The 22,602-nt window shown below is 48.0% G+C and overlaps 4 protein-coding genes across 4 annotated transcripts; 1 reads left to right on the top strand and 3 right to left on the bottom strand.

The window, feature by feature from the left end:
• Window positions 1–414: 414 nt before the first annotated feature.
• ANOM_011645 (cold-shock protein) lies at window positions 415–689 on the bottom strand (the record flags this gene model as incomplete). The annotated part of the gene is made up of 2 exons (XM_015556901.1): window positions 415–513; window positions 585–689. The coding sequence occupies 2 exons, from the start codon at window positions 687–689 to the stop codon at window positions 415–417; spliced, it is 204 nt and encodes a 67-aa protein (XP_015401988.1).
• Window positions 690–7,600: 6,911 nt separating this feature from the next.
• On the top strand, window positions 7,601–9,691 carry ANOM_011644 (uncharacterized protein; the record flags this gene model as incomplete). Its single annotated transcript, XM_015556900.1, has 1 exon — window positions 7,601–9,691. The coding sequence occupies one exon, from the start codon at window positions 7,601–7,603 to the stop codon at window positions 9,689–9,691; it is 2,091 nt and encodes a 696-aa protein (XP_015401990.1).
• Window positions 9,692–10,892: 1,201 nt separating this feature from the next.
• On the bottom strand, window positions 10,893–12,902 carry ANOM_011643 (uncharacterized protein; the record flags this gene model as incomplete). The annotated part of the gene is made up of 2 exons (XM_015556899.1): window positions 10,893–12,343; window positions 12,424–12,902. Coding segments are annotated over 2 exons (1,860 nt in total), but the record flags the coding sequence as incomplete, so codon positions are not given.
• Window positions 12,903–14,492: 1,590 nt separating this feature from the next.
• Window positions 14,493–15,293, bottom strand: ANOM_011642 (C2H2-type zinc finger protein; the record flags this gene model as incomplete). The annotated part of the gene is made up of 1 exon (XM_015556898.1): window positions 14,493–15,293. One exon carries the CDS (start codon window positions 15,291–15,293, stop codon window positions 14,493–14,495), a length of 801 nt encoding a protein of 266 aa, XP_015401989.1.
• Window positions 15,294–22,602: the final 7,309 nt, after the last annotated feature.

The raw sequence follows: 22,602 nt of genomic DNA, 5'->3' as shown, positions 1-22,602 counted from the left end.
CTTTGTCGCAAGGTTGTGGCGGGGGGGGGGGGGGGGCTCGTGTGTGAACCTATTGAGACAGTTGATCCTAGACCGGAATTGATGTCCCGGATGGAAGTGGAATACTTCCTCTGGATGCCTTGTCGCTTTTATACCCCTCTGGAGTCACTCTTCGGCTACGGTCTACCTGGTTGAGCTGGATACTATCTTTGCATTCGTGGTTATTGCTACACGGGGTCAATGTTGTCATTCTAGTTATTCTCACGAAAACATGGCCAAGGACATGATGTATCATATATCTACACCGATTACCCCGCGCCACGTATCTAGCGCAGCGGACAGACCACGAACGACCCAAGGTACATCTTGTGCAAATTGAACCATGACAGAAGGCTCTGTACATACACATGAAACCGCATCTATGGAAGACATCGCCTAATCAAGCGCTCTGACCTCAACAGCTTGAGCTCCCCTTGTTCCCTGTGACACTACGAACTCGACCTTTTGATTCTCCTCTAGACCATTCTGCCCAGTCTAAACAAGAAGAGTTATCTTTTAGCACACTCTCATCCAAATGTGTCCTTTCTCAATTATTTTGTACATACCTGAAGGCCAGAGAAATGGACGAAAATATCTGGCGAGCCGTCGTCGACCTGGATAAATCCATACCCCTTCTCGGAGTTCCACCATTTCACTACGCCTGTTGCCATGGCTATCGGTTGTGGTATTGACGGATATTCTTGGGAAAGGATTTTGAAGGAAGTCAGAAAGCCCGCACTGGGAACTGTATTTTTCCTAGAGAAATATCAACTCTGTCTGTGGTTGCTGAGCCCTTCTCGGAAATATGGGAATATGGCCTGCTTATATGCTGGCTGGCTGAAAATTAAGGTTCAAGCTTAGAAAGACTCTTTCTGCCCCATTGAGGGGCCCAAGCAATTGGATCGCGATCGGCAGAGTATGTTTGCCTGTAGTTCAGCTGACGATGTGCAAATATGGCTCAGCTGAAGCAGGACAAGCATTAAATACCTGCCGGTATAGGGGGTTCAAACAGGCGCAGCGAGATGCGCAGAAGGTCGAATAATCCATACTTATGGATTTCTGCTCTACTTAGAGTCATCTGCAAATGTGCTGAGTTCTCATGCAACAGCGTACAGGTTGATCTTCAGTAGAACTGCCGCTTCTGTGTGATGACGGAATTGCTCAGGGTGGGGCGTGGAGACTAAATCTAGCGAGCTGAGACTATTCTATCCAGACAAACCTTATGCGCCAGTGTTAGTTCTAAGGCCGATGCGAAAGAGGTTTCTTTTGGCCTTATGGAACAACTACATGGAAAGCGTCGTATATTGTCCCTTCCTTTGGTTACGTTGTCTGAGGCCGTGCTGTGCCCTCTCGACAGCTGTCCAGAGGAGATGGAAACAAGGGCATTTAAAGTAACGGATGTGAAGAATGAAGGTTGCTTGGACTAGTAGTGGATGCTGAGAGATCATATAGCTTTGGAGCTAATGAGTAGTATCACCTGAAGTCCCTATATTAATCAAAAGCTGACTCCGTAGCCCTAGATAGAAAGTAGATCTGATATCTTTCCATTCTATACTTCACTACAACAGGCGGATTGGCTGATGGGAATATATATATGGAAGTAGACGGTATGAAGTCACCCTCAATATTAATGTTAGCCCAGGTCGTTGCTAATGGATTCCAGAAACACATGTCCATAATATAGAGGGTAGTTCGGAATCTAGTGGATAATCATACTCCGTCTCATCTTGACAGCAGTAACCGCCACTACGCATGAAGAAGAAAATATCCTTCTTATGTTAAGGCTCTAGAAACTGTGTCTTCTACCTTTTATTATATGCAAGCTATACTAAGAATCTCCGCCGATGGGGCTTGGTCCATCTCATGGACCAAAGTGGTTTGTGTTAGCTTTGCATTAGGATTGCGTATCACAAACACTCCGCGGGCAAGTCATGCTAACTATCGTGTCTTGAGATTGCTTACTAGGATCTCAGTAAATTCAACCATTTCTCTTGACTGCTTGCATTTTGATTGTATGGAACATATTGTGTCATTGATAAGGTACGAGGGACAGCAATTCCACTCAGCGAAGAAAAGCCATGTACTCATGGCGACTAGAATAATGCGAGCGATTGAGCCTTAAACACAAGGCAATAAATGTAGCGAGATAGCCACGAAGCCTGTTGACAGTCCGTTCGCGTAATATAGGACAAGTACTAGTAGTCAAGAAGTCAGAAAAGAAATCAACACTGCAAAACAACAAGGCCTGTTGACAAGTTTACAATTTGTTGGACGACTAGCCATTGCATTCGCTTCCGAAGCAATAATATTCAATAATAAATGCAGGAAAAGCCTGTTGGAGGGAGTTGTTCTACCATATCTTCCCTAGGATGTGCTATTTAACCTATTTCCTCCTTCCTAGAACGGTAATAAGTGTTATACCTAGCATAAGACGTTGCAAGTGTTCGTCAATGTCCATATGTGTACTTTTTGGAGAGTTTATATCTGCTCTGGTAGCATTTGTTCGGAGGATCTCTTTTGACTCTTCGCCGTCAACCGCCGTTGCAGAGAGTTGGTGCTCGATGTCTAGCAGCTTTTTTCTTGCTGAGTCGTTCACGGACACCAACGGCAGCCATCTCTCCTTCAACTCTATTTGCATTGAAGGCCTCGAATGATGATCCAAATACAGAGGGGCCCTGATTACCTATCAGCTGGTGCATAGTCTGTGCCTGTGTCAGAACAAGGATGCGTCTTGGGATCCCTTGTTTCTATTCCATGTATACCTCTTCGGGATGATATACTCCGATACGACGCCTTTGATCGTGTAGATGACTCAGCCCATTTACCAATGCACTGTGTGCACGGTGTACATCATGCTCTGAGGTGAGCTACCATTACCTCCAGTAATGGTTTTTATTTTTTTAACTTCATGACATTGAAGACTCGGTAGATGGAACGCGAAGCCATCTGATAGAAGACCAAAGACACCCGCATTTTCTCCGTCTCTGACAAAATGATTAGCATTGACAACTGTGCTAAACATTAGTTAGCTAATAATGTACAAAGTGATTGGATATTGTAAAACTCACCTATATAAGCAAGGAGTTCAGCTAGATCACGATTAAAATTATCACGTCTTTTTATCTCCATGATTGAGAGGGCACTCGTGCTCTTTGCCGAATTAATATAGAGGAGCGCATAGTTAGTCTGTCCTTGTACTCGCTTCCTCTTCGTTCTCCAGGTAAGCGAAGTTTCAAACTGGAGGTTTACTCCAGCTGATTCTGGCTTTTTATAAGCCCTATGTCGAAACTGTTGCCCTCGAAACCTCCTCCAGGACCTCCCCCAGAAGGACCCCCAATCCCAGTGCCCCCGTTCTGGCCTTCCTCTTGACAGCCACAACAGTCTCCAACAACAACAGTCTCGTGCAAGACCACCCGCCACTTCCCCTGTGCTATAAAATCTTCCCATTAGGAATGACAATATGGCACTCCAGGTCGAGGACCGGTTCGAAGTCCGTCGGACTGGGTGATGGTAACCTCATTTATACAAGCCCCTCAAAGAAGCAGATCCAGGGTACCCCAGCTTCATCCGCTATGGGTCATAGTTTATTTGGTCCTATGCCCTTCAGTCAGGCAGCCAAGAGAGCAATGTCTGACAGAAACCATCCATCCCATGTCCCGCCACCAGTCTGGACATTAGGGTGCGCTGCAGCTGCAACAACAGTAGTATCATGAAACTGCGGTGCCATCATAAACCATTTGGACAATGCGAGCCCGTAAACACGTTCTGGGGCTTTTTGCCCGCTAAATTCGGTCAGCAGCGGCTTTTCTATAGTTGGCAGGAAATTATACAGACCAAAGCAACAACCAAAAGAGGGTTTGTCTCAGCACAACGACCAAATGGCATTCCCTTAAGTAGCTCCCCAAGCCTGAACGATTTGAGAGAGTCTTTGCTCCATCCACCAAGATTTAGAGACTTGGAATAAAACATATAATACTGGACCCGGTTAAGCACATAACCCCAAGACCCTGTCGCAGCCTTATCTATCATACATCCTGCCATGCTAGTGCCGAGGAAGAATTTTGGAGTTTCCCCTTGGGTATCTTGCAATGTGTACCGTACCACACATGGCGGACATGTACAGCACATTCTAGAGCACCATTGGTCATATACTGCAGCAACCGTGAGGTAAAAGTTCCGCTTAGTTGCGCCCAATGGTGCTGGTCCTAAGCTGGATAGCAGATCGTGTCAAGCAGTGCTAGGCACACGGTGCACGTCCTCCATTAGGATATTCCAGTCTAAAACTTGGCATGGCAATAAACATGCCACATAAAGGGACGCATAATTGGTGGCGTAGCGTAACACGTGAGGTATAATACGCCTCAAACGCAGAGCTCTCAATGCTCACACCACCGCGGGGATGTACCTCGAGAAAACCAGCCACTCGGTTATTGGTACGCTTGTTCCACTTTAGGATCACGCAGCATTTGTATGCGGCGCTTTATTCTGCAGCCAGGGAGTCCTGGCGTCAAGGAGTCTGGCTAGATCAGATATTAATTAAAGCCTGGAACCGAGAACATATTTTTTAAATACCACTGTCCTAGCGGTGAAGATTTGTCGTAATCTAATATATCTTTGGTCCAGTGAAAACCTCGGAGAATCTTGCTGGGCTGGATTCTGTATCAAAGTATATAGGGAGAAGGCGGACGTCTTGTGCGTCTGCCATGCTAAAGGATCTCCATAGATGACTTACTATGGAAGAGGTCTGTATAAAGGATTTAATTTAAGGACCCTTGGGGATCCGCTTTGGGCTTCTGTTTAGGTAGTTTAGGTATGGACTTGATTGGTAGGGCAAGGAGAAAACGAGGTGGCGTTCTTGGAGATTTGACTTCATTAGGGCTATATATATTTGTGTGTATGCGTATATATTCATCCGTTGGGATGAATATGTTACCTTTCGGGAATGTCTACATAGGTTCACTGTCCTACTGAAATACACTGATGTTGTCACCAAAGAATTGTATGAATGAAGAAATGCTCTATATCTATTCCTTGCGTCGAGTCACGAAGTTGAATTCCAACCCAAATTCATCACGGCACAGCCTCCGAACCAGGTAATATACAGATCGAGTGAAAGAGAAACCGTTCTGGGCAGATAATATCATGCTTAATTCACGTAAGCGAAAATACCAAAAGATTGAGATTGATAACAGAATCGAATCCTTCTCACCCTCCAATGAACAGCGGTACCAAGGTAGTATACTGCGGTAAGTCGAGTGGAAGGCCTGAGGTAAAAACCACCTGATGCCGGTGGGTCAACGTCCAGTTCGTCAGACACGATTCGGTAGCTGAAGGACAAGTGGGGACCAGCCAAGCAGGGGTACCGGCCAATCATGGCTGGGGATATGGACGGGAAGGATGCAACTAAGTCGAGACGGTACTTGTCCGTTTAGTGTCCTCCGTGTGTTTGAACTTAGTACAGTCTGTACCACTGGTACCGTACCATCTACCATGGCGGGCGGTTTATTTATGGAAAAAATACTGGGTCGAGGGTGTTTCATTGGGCGGGATGTCGCCCCAAGCGAGAGAGAAAGAGAGAAAATTTCGGGTGAAAAAGCCTAGCTGGGCTAGGAAAAGGGTCCCATGATGTGCGGCAACGTTGAATGGTGACGGGGAAATTATCCAAGTGACATCTGACCGGTGCTACGCGGGGGGGAAGCGAAGCAGAAGAGTACCTGCATTGATCCCACGTTATGAGGTAGGATTCTCGGACGAATACTTACTAGTAATGCGTACAAATGGGCTGCAGCCGAGGCCCGTGCTGGCCCTGTTCCTGACCACTAGACCAATCAAGTCGGTCACCTGCGCATCACTGCCCTTAAGAATTTTCATGCGGATTCTCCGTCCCTCACTGGCTCTGCTCATGGTGATTAATATAATACCACCTCGCCCAGGATGCCGCTGGGGCCAATGCCACGGGCTTTTAATCAATCGACTACGCCATGGAAAATTATCATTGGATTGAAATTTTCTGGTCAGCCACCATTAGTCGGGTTCATCCTCGCCCTAGAGGAGGGGGTGCAAGGGTAGTATTGTCGAGAGGGAATGTCGGAAAAAGAGGAAAGAAGGGGAAAAGAAAAAGAAGAAAGAAAAAAACAATCCAATAAAAGTCCTCTCAATCTTGGGATATGCTCTGGAACTTTATACGACGGGAGAAAAGGGGAGTAAACAAGGAAAATGGGGGAGATATCATTCCAAACTTCGGGAGAACGACAGAACCATGGATATGCGGTGGGCTGGATGACACCATCCCGAGCCATTGGATGGAACCCCTGAGTAACCTGGACCGGGTCAAGTGGATTTCCGGTATAGATTGGGGGGGGAATTGTTATGATGTTTAATTTGATGTGGATATCCCCTTGCCGCAGGGCACCTTCGCAAAATCCCCATGTAAGGATGGCGTTCGAGAGGGAGACACGTCGAACCAGAAAATGTTTGTGTGTCAACGCGATCCGAAGAAATACGAAGTTAAAAAAGGGAAAGTAAAGTGAAGTAAAATAAAATAAGTGCCGTGTCCGGTATGGAGAGGGTCTTAGGCTTTCGCACCCAATTGATCCACATACACACCTCAGGTGTCGAGGACCTGTTAACCGTTAGCGTGCCCTCCTCAGCCGTCGCCGTCAACCGTCAATCAGTGTTTTTTTCTCCACGTTTCGTTGCTTTTTCCAATCCCTGTATATCGAGAACGTGCTGGCAGGTTCAATTTGGAGGGTCACGGTTTGAATGATTCAGTCTATTCAGTTCATGTCTTTCTCTCAGCCTTCCTCTCCCAGTGCCTAGATGACGTTGAGTTCAATTTGATTGTTTTCTCGGGAGAATATCACGATTAGGGTGAGTCCGCCCCTAGTGCTGGTCTAAGCTGCCCTCCGTTGTTTCATCCTTCTCCCTGCACCCATCCAGACACGATTTGATCTTTCTCTCCTGATGCTCGGCTGCGCTGCTCTCTTTTGTTCTCTTCCTTCTAACCCACCTTTGTCTCTTTCTTCCCTCGTTTCCTGTTCGTTCGAGAACCTTGTCGCTCGCTTTTCTTCACCTTCACTGCCGATTTGATATCGCGCATTATTCCGAACTCGCCTCTCCCCCTGAATTCTCTGTTGATCACTTCGAGACAGGTCGCCATTCATTTTTGCTCAACAGCTATCCCTTTTTGAGGTATATCGTGGGGGTGGTCTTACCTTCAGTGAACGCCAACTGATCCTGGTTCGAATCGCTCCTTTTATAGTATCACGCACACGTATAGGTCTGGGAAAGGAAGTTTCGTAAAAAAGGGAAAAAGGAAAAAAAAGAAAACTCTCGCTATCTTGACGTATTCGAAGACAAATCTACCCCTCTGGTTGATTCAGGTTGGTAACGGGTTGAAAACACCTTCACGGCCCAGCGCCCCAAACGATCAATCGACCCTCGACCATGAGATAGTGCTCTGGCAGTCACCTTCCATTCGTTCTCTACCCTTCCGCCCGTGTCCACACCTCTGGCGGCTGGTTAATACCTCGTTCTCTTCGGCTGGTCTTCTCGAAGAAACTCACTCGTTCTGTCATTCGATATGATCGTTCCCAAACCTCCTGTGAAATTGGAGGACCACTGTTCCGTCATTCACGACAACACTTTATACACTTACTCAGCCAACGGTTTCGCTTCGATAGCACTCGAACGCAATGCGACATGGACGCAATTGCCTATGGGACAACCGGTTTCCAAAGCCGCTTGCGTTACAGGAGGAACGGACGGTAACGAGGATCAGCAGGCGCTTTATGTGATCGGAGGAACGCCTTCCAAGGGTGTAAGCTCCGGGTTACAGCGATACTCGTTCAAAGACAAAAAGTGGAAGACAATCGACGGCGTCAACGGGAATATGGCCAATCGAACCTCCCATAAAGCGGTCTATCTCAAATCGTCCTCCGCTCTTCTGATTTACGGCGGCCACCAACGTGAGCAAACCGATGCATCGTCGGACACGTTTGCCATTAATACCCAGGAGCCGTACAATCTTTCAGCATACTCGGCCGCAGATGCATCCCCGGCTTACGATCCCGTACTACTACCATGGAACGACAAGGAGGCTGCGCTGGTTGGTGGATTGACGACCCCGGATCAAGTGCATCTGTTCGATCTCATCCAAGGTTGGCACAGCTCCGATGTGACCATCCCAACACCCCTGTCGGACGATGTACAATGCGCTCTTGTCAATGGGACCGACGGCAGCAAAATTCTCGAAGCTTTCGACATGAGCGCATCACCCAACAATGTCACCAGCATAACCTTGCTCAATTCCGACGGCAACCCCGCTCACAAAAGAAACAGCTCTGAATCTTCCTCGACCAAGAGGGGGATTACTCTCGATGATTATCCAACATACGACGACTCCTTGGCGCCCACCACAACGCGAAAAGACTACTCCCTGGCACAGGGCAACAATGGGTTGGTGGTTCTCTCCAGCGGCAGTGGCACGGACACCCTGGCAATTTTCAACCAAACGTCGAACAGTTGGGTAAATGCAACCAAGCTATTTTACGGTGAACAGACCTCGCAACAAATCCTTGGAACAACGACCTCAACGCCGACCGCTACGGCAAGCGGATCCAGTGAGACTTCCGGCGCCCCGGCCAGCGACGACTCCTCGAGCAGCAATGTTGGCACGATCATTGGAGCCACTCTTGGAGGTATCGTAGGAATTGCTGCCATTTTAATTGTAATCCTCTTCATCCTGAAGCATAAGAAGGATGCGAAGAAGCGCGCTGCCCAGGGTCAAAATGGTGGTGACAAGGATCGCTTAAGCTTCCAGGACCGCGGTGTCGAGCCGCTGACTCGGTCCGCATATCCGATGGCGAAGAGCCCTGCACCGCTCGCGGCATCGTCGGTTGACTCCCTTGCAATCTTCTCCGGCAATGTCGGCGAGGAAAAGTCGCCCAGGCCCGCCGGCGCCCCTCCCAGTTTCGATCACAAGCCGAGTCCCTTGAGCACCATTCAGTCCAGCAGGGAGCTCAGCTCAGGTGAATTCGACAAGGCCATCGAGGCCCAAGACTCACTACCTAGAAACCATCCTGGAGACCGGCAAACGAGTGAAGGCTGGGGTAGGTATTTCCAAGATACCAGTGCGGCGCCTCTGATGGTTCCGCCGGCAGCTGTGCCCGCCCGGCCTGACTCGACGGCCACGACAGCTACTGCATGGCCGATGAAGACCCTGACGCCTCTGGACACCAACTTCTTAGAAGCACCGAAGCCGTTGGGATGTGTCGTGAGTGGCAGCCCCACCACCGAGCATGCTACGTCACCTAAAAATGGACAATACATCACAATCCCCGAGAGCCAGTCCGCTCGCATCTCCACTGCCAGTGACATCACCGTCGAATCGGTCGAGGACTACGACGACCACGGGTCACGTGCACAACAAAGCTGGCTTGGCCGTCCCCCAAGCAGCACCTACAGCAGAAGTTACTATAATCCAAGCTATTACAACTCGAGCACGTCTGACATGCCTTCGCTCGTGACCCCGTTACGCGATGCCCGCATGAACACGCGCGGCTCAAGCGTGCTTATCCCCGACAGCGTCGAACCCGTCCCACCGCGCGACCCTCGCAACAACAACAACATCAACTCAGATATGAGCTGGTTGAATCTCAATGCCGAACGTTGACCTTACCCGAGTTTGAACCAGAAACACATTCCTTGAAGCTCCTCCTCTCCTTGACCGCCATCCGTCCCAGACTAGGTCTAATCCGCTCCTTTCCTGACATAGTCATGCCCTAATACCAGCCGGAAAAAAAAAAGACACCTGTAAAAATGTTTCTCACTTTCCTTGCGCTCTTCCCCGACGGATGGATTGTACAGCTAGCCGCAACATTTCTTATAGTTTCAGCATCTCACCGCACATGTTTCTGTTCTGCCTCGCACTAGGATTTGATCGTTAAAGCGTCCCAATTCCAAACCTGTTGTGCCTCGTCCATGCATCTACGCATCATATTTGCTCCTATTTGATCTATCACTTTGCCTCAATCGCTTTCATGAAACCCTATCATTCTTGCTTTGGATTCCTTTTTCTTACTCGGGACGGGATAAGGATACCGGTGTTGTGCGTCGGAGTCGTACATAGAGTCTTTTTTCTTTTTTTTAATTCTTCTTCATTTATTCTCCCATAAATGCCACACAGCAATTTAATCCAAATGACCCCGCCGTCCCTAATCCATGCATATTAATATACTTTAATCTTACTCTGAACCACACACCCAATCAGAGACCCGGGACCCCGCCAGCCACGGTACTTTATTTGAGGCGTGGCTCATGCCATATGCTCCGTTTTTAATCTCAGGTCATCTATCTAATGCATGCGGTATGTACACTCCGCATTTTTGAATGGATCTGGGATGCATGGGTCTGTGTTTCTGGTGGAGGAGATTTGGTACCTATGTTTGGTGTAGAATGCTGGGTGTGGTTTGGGCTAATTAGTAGGTTGGCTTTTCTTGATGGATAAGCAGGGTTGTTTTGGTTGGTGAACTATTCTATCTTCTTGTGGTGAGGTGGTTTTGGACTGTGTAATATGTACTAGAGGGTTAACTCGCTTGCAGGTTGGATGCTAAGTATGCAGAGAGCTGTGTGAGGGTACTAATAGCAGAGATAAGGAACATGCTACCCGAAATAACATTCAAAACTCGACGTATAGAGACAAAAGTCCACTTGCATAAAGACATAGATTTGCAAAGCACATGAAATGAAGCAACAAACAAAAGAAAGTCATAAGGTCATCACCGCCATGCCCATCATTATCATACAGTCATAAATTATAGCATACGCAGATTGGCAATCTCAATTTCATATTTCAGGTATTTTTTTTTCGTAAATCATACTTCTTGGGCTACCGACATAGACCGACCTCTCGATCCACGTTCAGAGGCGGGATATTCTTCGATTTCGTCGGGATACACTGTGTATCGGCGTGGCATGGCTCCGTAACTTTGAGCCCGGCGGCGTTCTCGTCTCGAATCGCACTGTTTTCGGAAATCTTTGCGCTGTTTGCGCATATGGCCGACGTGTCTCCATTCGTCGATTGCACCTTTGATGCCCAGCGTTGCGAGACCTACACTCGCGGCGTCGCCAAGATTGTTTTTCAACCTACGTTTGCGTGCTTCTTCAGGGGACATGTCGCCCTCCTTGACCATTTTGACTCGTTTCTTATGCTTTTCCATGCTTCCGTGTAATCCGTGGGCGGCGTGGATGGTTGCTACGGTGGCCAGACCGGTAGTTAGGAGCATCTTCCGCGTCAGCTTTTTGCGCTGGTGTTCCTCATCGGTACTGCTTCCAAGGTCAGAATCCATCTCCGAGTTTGAGTTTATATCCTCGCAGTGAGTATAGCCTTCTTCGCCTGAGGCTCCGGACCAACTAGGGGAGGATGGCGATTGAGTATTGCCAGGGTTTAGAGATCGACCTACATCTCTGGAATGCCGAGTCCGTCTTGAGCTCCCATGGTGCCTAGATCCGTATTCACTATCCGAGTCATAGTCCGAGTAGTCATCCCGGCGAGAGGGTCGATCGCGATGTCGTCTCCGGTCGTCTGTGTCCTTCTCCTTGTTTTCAAGGCCTAGCGCTTCCATGCCCCGGTTGATATAGTCGGAAACACTCCTACTCCGCTTTCTGGGCCGGCGCGGAGAATCTTCCTGGCTGTCGCGCGAGTGAGACCGACCACGTGGGCGGGACCGGGACCGAAACCGATTGTACGCTTCCTTCCCAGCGGCGGCCAGGGCTCCAGCGGCGGCAAGATCAGGCAGTTTACTCTTATGCTTTTCGCGGCCGCGGGACTTGGACTGGGACCGAGACCGGGGGCCATTCACAAGATGGTTCGCAGCCAGACCAGCCAGTGTAGACTCGATAATATGGCGCTTGGAATGTTTGTTAGGATCGCGGTCCACAAGGCCATCAGTACCACCCGCTGTCAAAGCGGCAGTGAGAATTCGTTTGCCTTTCGCGCCCGTCCAGTCGCCGGGTTCTTTGCGCACACGGTAAGCTTCCACTGCGCCTGCAGTTATAGCTGCTTTCATGGCCTGAGCAATTCGCTGTTCACTCCGATCCCGGCGATGACGGCTTCTGCTCCGAGTCGGAGAAGGCGAATAAGAGTAGGACCGACTATGATGGCCGTGGGAACGCCCGCGACGGTGCTCGTGATGCTTGGAGGCCGAAGAGGCAGCAGAACCCATACCTAGGGCTTCCATGGCCTGCTCCGAGAGGGATTTACGCTGTCTGCGGGGAGGCGATCGGCTGCTAGATGGAGAACGCTGCGAGCGCCTGTGACGGTCACCTGTTGCAACAAGATTAGTTGAATATACCCCAGCCACACTAGTTTGGCCTTTTTCCACTCCCAAGAAACAGAATACATACGTGGATCATCGTAGTCATAACGTTTCGAACGACGACTATGACGCGAATGATGATAGTCGGGATCATCGTAATATGAACCACGGCCTCCCATGGAGTGGGACCTGTGCACACCTTCTTTGACGGTGGAAACCCTGGAGCGGCGAGACTGAGGGGGTAGACCATATCCATATTCGTAGCCATAATCCCCCGGAAGAGATTCGTTGCTCCCGTCGTGCCGTCGGACGACGCCCGTTTCATGGCGACTGCCACTGTAGGGACCGTCGCCGGAGTAATAATCTTGCGAGTAGACACTGGCTGGGCGCGCATAGCGATCGCGGGGGGAGTAGTAATGACTCTCGTCGTGGTACGCCATTGTTTTGGCTAGAGTGGGAAGACAAACTCTAGACCGGTGGGGGTGACGATCATACAGGAGAAGCCACCTACAACGTTCAACGATTTGGGGAGAAGAATGTGGATGAGGTCAGGGGAAGCAAAAAATGAGAGAAAGTGAGACAATGAGATATGCGTTGAAGAGGGAAGAGAGAGTAGTAATAAGTAAGAATGAAGATCGAAGAAAAGTACACGGGAGAAATTGTGGCAAGAGGCGGGGCACCTGCACGTCAGTGACGTAGGGGCGGTACCTCTCTGACAGGATATGCAGCACGGCAGTATTAATAGAAGTACTCGCTGTTTCGCTCCAGTAAGGCTGAAACCATCCAAGCTCGATCTTCGAGGTATAAGCCGTCTGGTGCAAGGGATAATCATGAGCAATGTGTTTCATACAGTTCCATTCACCCGTGTCGAGAGGAATGGTATAGCACATAGTAGGGTGGTAGTGAAGCAGTGGAGCCGGACCCTCAATTTGATGCACACCTGAAAATACTACGCTGGATGTCCCTGAAGACAACACCTTACCCGTTTGGGGCCTTGGGCAGCGATCCCGTCTTGGATGACTAACCGAATCACGTTCAATCCTCTTTTGATTTGGCAATGACAAGAGGCCCAGTAAAAAACACTAGTAGTCATTGACATCATATCGCTTCGCCTCAATTCCTCATTCACGCAATCAGAATGAAAAGAAACGATGGTTGTCTGCCTGAACACGTTACGCCTCATCGAGGCTACGTTATCGGCAAATCTGGAGGCCAAGCTCCATCACATCGGCTCCATAAATGGACCCATCTGTTCCTGACCTAGGCCGACGCCTGGTTTGACAACCATGGTTTCGGACTGCGTGCCGTGGTTCAACCTTGTTTGTCCTGGGGGGTCTCAGTGATTCACAAGATGCTCGACCATCGATCGGTAGGGGTATCTCCATGCCTGTCTCCTCGTACCGTACTACTTCAACCTACACCCGCGGACAGACAATCGTTCCAGTATGGATATCAATCAATTCATTCACGTTTCAATGTGACATGGTCTCTTACACAATGGACCCCTAACATCGTTGGTATACTATACATATCAAAAAATGGCTTTCTTGGCCGTAACTTGGAACTTCTCGTGGCACAAAGAAAAAACAGGAAAAAAAAGGAAAACCCCAAAGACAAAAAACAAACAACGCTTATAGGCTGATCCAAAATAGCCATGCAATAGACTTAAACAAACATCAGAAAAGGAGAAAATGCCAAAGAATAAAAGAAGAGAATAAAGAAAAGAAAATGACAAAGTAATCGCCCTCTCCCAATGGTACACAGATGAGAGAATCCGGACTTTACTGCCCAGTCATTCGTCTGTTCATATCATGGTAAAACCATCCTATCCCAATTCTATCCGCCATTTTCAGACGGTAGAAGTGAAACCGGTGACCGAGTGAGAGTGCCGCACAGCAGTCACCCTCAACGCCTGTCGAGTTGCTCCAACATAGGAAGATCAAAGACCATCCCGGAGATCGTGTGAAATGGGAAAAGGAAAGAAGAGCAAGGATAGGGCAAATAATGACGGAGGTTTGACCTCTCGTAACTGCCCGAATCTGGGAGATTGCTAAAACGTTCGGTTGCTTCATATGCGTTCGCCTCACACGTGTGTCTCATCAAATTCATGATGACATCGTTCCAAGTGACTGCGAACGCTGACATAGTCACTTGCGCTCATCTCATAGTTGTCATGCTGTCGTAGGCATTTCCATCCATTTGGGTCTGGCTCGAGGATCGGTGGTGGTTGTACAAGGGGCTGTCCCTCCTGACGCGCCACCGGTTACTTGCATCAGTGTCCTTCTCCGTCACACCCGTTGGCCGATCTTCAGAGTGTGTCCGATGGGTTCGAATGTGCTGCTTCATATTGTCCTTTCGGGTGAAAGCCTTGTTGCAAATCGGGCAGTGTACACTTTTTTCGCCCGTGTGCTTCTTTCCATGGCGTGCCGCATGTCCTGATGTCGTGAAGGTAGCGGAACAGTTGTGACTAGCAGCAAATGGGCATGGATATTTGTTCTTGCGGTTTACTTTGGTTGCCATTGCATCTCTAGATCCACTGATCGATGCTGGTGGAGAGGGAGGGTCAGACACGCTGTTGGCGCTGAGCCTTTTCTCAGCAGTTGTCGTTGCGGTTCCCGCTGTCGGCGCTTGGTAAACATTGAGTTCCTGACGACTAGGCTGATAATAATAACCGGATCCGGTGCTCATGTAGTCATAAGAGCAGTCAGACGATCCGGGGGACGCAGGCTGCGCGGCTTCCGATACGGGATCGAACTGTTGCCGGTTCACCGGGAAGGAGTCTGAATGTGCGTACCCATAGCGATGGTATGAGTTTGATGCCTCTCGCCGTGGCTCTGACGGATAAGGGTATGATGAAGTAGAGTGGTGCCTGGACAGGCGGGGGCTTGATCGTACTGTGAATGATGGATTGTCATCATTGTTTAATATGGACACGAAGCCTGCCTTGCAGCTAGCCATTATTTATGCTAGAATTATCTGGTATTGGGCGACTTTGGGGATGGTTAGCTGAAATGTTTCTTGTCGCATCCTTTGGTGATACTCGACGAAGCAGGGATATGTGATCCTAATTTCCACGAGGGCCCAAGATAGAAAAGAAAAGCTATCAAACGGGAGTACTCACAAAATGTCTTCGAGGATGTTTGTCCTTTCTTCGTGTAACATGCACCGGATCTATTGACAGGTACTTGGATGCAGATCTGACAAAACCCCAGTGGAACTCGGCCTCCTTGGCGAAGTAATCGATTTTAACCGGGCAGAATCCCGAGAACTCCTGCCACGTTCTGGATAATAAAAAAGAGCCCGATACTTCCACTCCTCAAGACTGGACAATAGCGTTGGCAGACGATTTAGAAATATTCCTTTCCCTCCCTGTCGTTGACGCCACCGAACACTTCCGATAGGTGATGGAAAAATAAATGATTCTTAAAGGGAGTTGAAAATTGAACCGGTGGTTTCCCGGAGTTGCGTTATGAAGGAGTGATCAGAAGATAGAAGGAGGATTGGATCAACACCCTGACAGGTATAATAAGCCCTAGCAACTATCTTCCAGAGAAGTGCCGGAGCCAAGAAAAATAGCGAGATGAGTAAGTCGAGGAGCAACCAAAGCCGGATTGAGAAGTGAGATTACACGCCGATATCGATGCTAAGAGGAGATCGTCAAATGTGATAGAGAGACGTGATAGGTGATTTGATAGATGTTTGATTGATAAGGGGCGATTGAAAGGAAAGGAGAGGAAAGCGACGCAAAGACAGACGCTTGTCTAGTTTAAGAAGAGGGGAACGGCGAAGGAAAGAATTGAAGACTTGGAAGAACAGAATTGAGATAGAGGATGAAAGAGGAAAGGAGAAGGCGAATGGAAAGAGAAATAAATGTAGAAGAAAATGAGGAAGAAGGACGAATGATAAAGAGAGAAGGGGAAAAAAGAAAAAGGGAAAAAGAAAAAGAAAAAAGGGACGAAAAGTAGAAGAATAAGAGGAAGAAGAAGCAGCATCTTGAAACCCGTCCAGGGTCTCTCCAGAAGCTCTGGCCATCGCAGTCAAGTCAGTCAGTCAGTTACTTTAGTCGCTGTAATAGTGAACCAGTTAGTTAGCGTTCGAGCCTTCGAGGGTGTCCACGACACTAGTTAGCGTTCTCCAGTCCTGGTGGATCCGTGGTAGGCATCATTCATTTGTAGAATAATAAAATCAAACTAATAATAATTAGAATAATACCACAACTAATAGTCTGTTCATGGAATCCTTGGATTTGTTCCCTTAGAGGGGGCCAAGGGTCTGCCCAGAGTCTTGTTGGGACCAGTGTAATTTTAAGCCCATCAGTAAACAAGAAAAAGAATAATCAACAAAAAGTATAAAAATTTCACGCATTTTTCACTCGTTGGTATTCTCATATTCTTTCAGTACGATAGGGGGAAAATATGCTGAAAATATTACATTTAGATTTCCAAAAAGAATACCATGAATCTTGTCCTTCGCAAATTAACAATTAAGTTTCCACTGGGTCTCGGAGTCCCGAAAATAAAATAAAACAAAAAAGAAAAGTCAAAATAAAAAATACAAGCAATTCATCAACTCTGCCAATTTAACATTCAAATGGTAGTAATTCCGAGAGGCACAACCAACACCCGGCACTAGTTAACTTCTGGGACCCAGTCATTAATGGCAGGGCGTTCCTTAGAATCCTTACCCTTACCTTTTTGCAGGAAACTCCCCGTCCGCTAACTCCAAATCCTTTGGTCGGGGCAGCCACTCCGCTCCATCCAGCAGGGTGGCTTTGCTCTCTCCGACGTGCTATATTTACCCAGTTCTCTCACCACTTCATCCACTCGATGGGTCATTGTCATCATCCTTTTCGTCAGGAGAGTAGGAGCCCCATTGCGAGAAGGGACCAACGCCCCCGGTCAGGGCCCGAAAGCCCCTCCCACGACTCCCTATCCAAGTAGTATAATCCGATCCAAAGTGAACTAGATCCCTGGTTGGTACGTGGTTCTTGTCGTCAGCTGATTCATTGACATACGTCTCTGTCATATCGTTAATCATTTGTTATTCAGTATTGTTTGTAGACAGAAACATACATCAGCTACTACAGATCATATCATATATCCCTGGGAGGTATATTTGGATTAGAGATTAATCAGGAACGGTACGTTGGTCAATATCTGGATTGATATCACTTTTCGTACGATGCCTCTAATGCAAGATTTTGCACTATTGACTGTTATAATTAATTGACGGAAAATTAAAATAAGAAGGAATAATGCAGTAATTAAATTGGAAGCGCATGCTATTATTACGCTAACCACTAGATACAGAGAGCTTTCCAGGGATTCCCGGAAAAAGTAACCTTCTCGTCACTGTTAGTTCCTGCACCGGTGTGAACTCTACTGCGTATTGAGATTACATACATGTTGTATGGTCTGGATCAGGGATCGCAACACTTTCACAAACATTGCTTTTTATGCTGGAGTACAATATCTCAACAGTTCAATGAGACGGATCGAAGTCCAAAATAGCACTTAAAGGATCCAAACAAAGAACAATGGCTAATGTCTGACCTTTTGATAGAAAATATTCCGCGGTGACACTAGATCGACAGTCTATTGTCGAGAGCACAACCCATCAAGCACTCGTGCTGCCGAGACAGCAATCATGCCCATCGTTACCCATCCTGGTTAGGCGCCCTTTCATCACATCCCCAGAAGAGCCTTACGGACAAGCTTTTAGCCACGGTGTGATAGAAACCGTGGTTCTACTATATCCTGCATTAGCTACTATGTCTAGTGACGCGGGTTGTCCAATCCCAATGTGTAAGTGATTGAGTTTCTGTGCATTTTTGTATCATTCCCTCTTGAATATAACATAGACCCTGCATCTCTTCTTTTTCCCGAGGAGATAGGTTATTTTCAAGGTTGTTCTAGTGGGCTTTTCTAATCCACATCAGATAAAAGGCCCGTCCGTCTCGGGTTTAGGGCTCGGTACGAGGCCTCGGGCTTGGGTACCGTAACCGTATGATACCGGTACTGTGGAGTTCACCAAGTGGAGACCGGCCGATGGACTTATCCACTTCTGGATATTTCCTGCCGTTCTGATTCGCTTTGAATAATGTATGTACAACGGATATTACCCCCTCCGATATTCTGGAAAACACGGCCTTCGTTCCACCGTCGACGACGACATCGGAGGCAAGACCTTGAGCTGTGAACTATTCGCACCATTGCAACGAGGCTATCTCTCGGTCTGAGTAGTGGCAAACTGAAACTTACGATCGAGCAAAAGAAAAAGAAAACATAAGGGGTACACTGAAACGTTGGACGGTACATACAAATTGTACATGCTTCTAGTATATGTGTATATACTCCGTAGCGAGAGAGCGAATCAGCACCTGAAATAACTTCATTTTCTTAGGCTAAACCCAGGGAGCCGCTCAAAAACGTGGTTCCATCCCTGCAGATGTTCCGTGATTCTTTCTTTTCTTTTTTCTTTTGTTTTTTCTTTTCTATTTTTTCACTCCCGTCTTCTTCTGGTCCCTGGGTTATCCTTCGAAACCATCGAAAGTTTCACTTAGTAGCAGGAATAGGATTAATTTCGAGAACAATGGCATAAGATTCGCTCATGGCCCCTCAAATGCATGGCTAGCAAGCTACTAGCATGCCGCCGGTCCCCTCCCCATCTGACCCATAACAAACGCTAAGGCCTGCTTAGCATGCGTTATCGAGATATGGCCTGTTCATCCTGAATCGCTTCCCACAGCTTAACACGCATACGTGTTGTCAAACGTCGTCAACGACGAACCCCAGCCAACCCTGTACCACATCATTCTCTATAAACCCACCTATCCACAGTCCTACCTCCTCTTAGCTCGCTCCACCCTAGCATCAACATTGATAAAGATTGCCATAAGCTCTCTCCTCACTGTTAGCGCCGGGTCGGAAGAGGATATACTACACAAACTTCATCATCGCCAAATGCTTGGCCTTGTAGCTACTCCGTACATGTTTACCCCCTGCGGAGAAGGAAACAACATTATCTACGTATGCAACGTTGGGTGGCTATCCTTATACGGCGTACGCCGGCTCCATACTAGCCCCAGCAGGGTATCGGGCGCTCCTGGTCATACGCGTTCATCGCCAGGTTAACGTCAGGATGTCGTCCAGATCGAGCGTTTAGGTTCCGAGGCGCCTCTTCAATGATGATCAGTCGAGGACCTCGGTTTGATGCTCTATTTTCTTTTCTCTGGTGGTTTTATTCGGTGATATATTTTAATTATTTTTTTTAGTTTTCTTCGCCTCGAAATGGTTTCCGTGAGCTTCCGTTGGCTAAGAGAGGGGGTGCTTATACTAAACAAGTCGGTTGCGGCGCCGGCCATTCAGAAAGAAGCACTTATGGCATGCAGGGTTGGGAATGTTTGTCACTCGCAGGGCATGTCTTTAGACAGCTGCAGGAGCAAAGATTGAGTAATAGTTATGCACGTCTCGGAGCAATCCTCTCAGTTTGCTTCAGCATTGGAAACCTCCTCTTCCCTACAGTGCTGCAGAGACAATCGTTCTTGCATCGATCATGTGTCGACATACAGGGAAAGCTGACAGCACGGACAAATCCCGAGGAACCGGCTGATGCACCCTTAGTCCAGTGGATGGTTGTTGATCAACGCTCGTTTAGCCCCCCCGGTCTCCTTCTGAGTACCCTGGAACAATCCTGCCCTACTGCCAATATGCATAGGGTAGTATCTACTAATGTATATTGTACAGCCCCGAGGGCAAAGTGGACTTTTTCCAGATCCATGTCAAACCGTCCAGCAAGCCATTGGCCGATACCCCGGAGCAAGGTAGTATCAAGTACAGTCATAATAATATGCGCCTGCATAAGACCACATATACCGGCTCGCAGTGAAGAAATCAAGCATGTCTCATTTGCCAGCTGTCCGTCCTTGGCACGAGGTCTTTCTCGACACTAAATTCAACGCTATCCTGGTCCCTACAGTAGTAGCTGAATAGCTACTACACCCTTAGGGCCCCCTTTCAGGGATGCATCCGAAGGGGGCGTGTAGGTGTGTGAGTGAGTGAGGGCGTTCGACGTATCAGGAGTGGTCACCAAGCCCATGGACACGGCCACGTTCCTTGGGTTTAGCTAGGCGAAATACCAAGACTTTTGCTGACCCTCTTTTTTTTCCGTTTTTTCCAATCTACTAGCGACAGGTTATTCCTTGTAATTACCGGATCAAGTGGAGTTCCGCTATCACTACCGACTCTGCCTACTGGCCGAGAGCCGCCCGTAGATCATAAGCTGGTGGAGAGTGACCTCTTAAGTTTACTCGATACGGAAATCTTAGAGACCTAACCATTTAGGTGTCTGGGCCGTATACATCGTATTGCCGTCCATTGAATCGCGAGGGCGGGGAATCGGACATCCGATGCGGACGGACGGCGAGTCGGATGTCCGCTTATTCATTGTCCTTCTGGAATGTTGATATCCGAACTGTAATGTCCTCACACGAACAGTCAAGTTGAGGGAAAACATTCTGCCTAAAGTGGGCTATGTCCACGATGAACAAAGAGGGAAAGAAAAAAATATTACATCTTGAATGATACATACATCATGCAGCCATGCGAAAGGCGGAGGGGCACAAGCCAACCCCTCAGCAATGAAAAACGTTGGGTGTGCTGCTTAGCGCCAAAAATACCAAAGACATGCCTAAGTCCCTGCGTCGGGATTCGTCTTCCCCGATTAATAATGCCGGGAGGCCTTAGTCAGCGCATTAGCGGTGGGGTCTCCGTCTTGGTTCCTAGGAACCATCGACTGGAGAGGAGAGTTCAGATCTTGGGTTGAATTTGGCCACACTTTCCTCCCCCCTACGGGAGTTCGCAACTGCCGTTGGATTCAGGGAAAAACCCCATGAGTAAGAGTCTACCACTAAATTTCCTGCCCCCCGTTTGGGACTGTCTCGCTGACTCGGCCGGGTCTTCCTATTTAGGCCTTGGCTTCATTTCCTGGCTCTAACTGATCTTGGAACTACTAACTGGGTCGGCAGTAATACTGGACCTTAATCTTATTGTCGGCCCATGATTCGTGGGGAGAAAAGATTAGGGGACCGAAAATTACTAGTATACCAACTCGATTACCAGATTCATCACACGGCACTTCTGCCGAAAATCACCCGTGTCCAACAAATTTCTTGAAACACGCTGTGTTTAACATTTAACCCTGGACCACTTGGGTTAGTTCCTGTAGCTTAATCTTCTTTCCTCTTTTTTTTTTTTTCTTTTTTTCTTTTTGCCTCGACACTCAGAAGGACATGCTCCGTAGGGGCAAATGAAATATGGAGAATCCAAAGAAAACGAAGAACACCAGGCAAGAATAACATTGAATTTATTTTCTTTTACCCTCCTGCTCTTGTTAGTCCCCTTCCTTCCTATCCGAGACGACATCAATGGCCCATTCCCACATCTCCTTCCCATTTGAGACGTGAGATTGGTGTAAAAAAAAAAACAAAAGAACAGCCTCATGTGTGGCGTATAGTTTACGCTCTTAACGGACTAGCCCTTTTGCGTCTGAATATTTTGAATTACAACTTACAGAACGACAATACCGGCAAAGCATGAGGTACATAGAGTTAGATAGCAGACGTCAGTCTTCACGCCACTAGCCGATCGCGGCAATGATGTGCAGACCGGGACAACACGAGGGAGGGAAAAAACCCAATCCAAACAGGGGATATCAATCAATGTTTATTGTTCCCTTGTTTCTCTGCCGTTTCCTCAACGGCCCTTCCCAAGCTTGCCACTGGTCTGTGTAGCCCTTCTTTTTTTGTCTAGTACTTTATTTTAAGAATCTGGCGCGTTGCATACGTAGATGTCAGCTAAGGCGATGATGCGTATATCGCGCGAGAGATGACGTGAACTGCGCCTTCGACGAGGCAAGGATCATCGCCTGTGTTCATAGTATGGCCGGGTTAAACCTCCCGTTTAAGTTGATGGTGAAGAGAACCGGTTGGGGTAAGGGTCGATCGGCCGTCTCAGGCTAGATCACCGTCTCAACAGCACGGAAGGATCCCGTGGGTGTGCGGAGTAGCAAAATTGGGTCTGAGTGGTAACAAGAGGGCTGGAGGGACCTGAAACAAGCCACGAGGGGTCTAGACTGGTACAGCTTAGCAATTGGCAGATGCGACATGTCGGATTTCGTTCCCTAGCAGGTTCTGTATCAGAGTATGTGTTTTCTTTTTTTTTCCTTTTCTCCTTTTCTTTTTTCCTTCTCTGTTGTTGTTTGTCGAGGG

The sequence above is a fragment of the Aspergillus nomiae genome (assembly GCF_001204775.2).
Source record: "Aspergillus nomiae NRRL 13137 chromosome Unknown contig00500, whole genome shotgun sequence".
Lineage (NCBI taxonomy): Eukaryota > Fungi > Ascomycota > Eurotiomycetes > Eurotiales > Aspergillaceae > Aspergillus > Aspergillus nomiae.
This window is presented reverse-complemented; position numbering and strand designations above follow the sequence as displayed.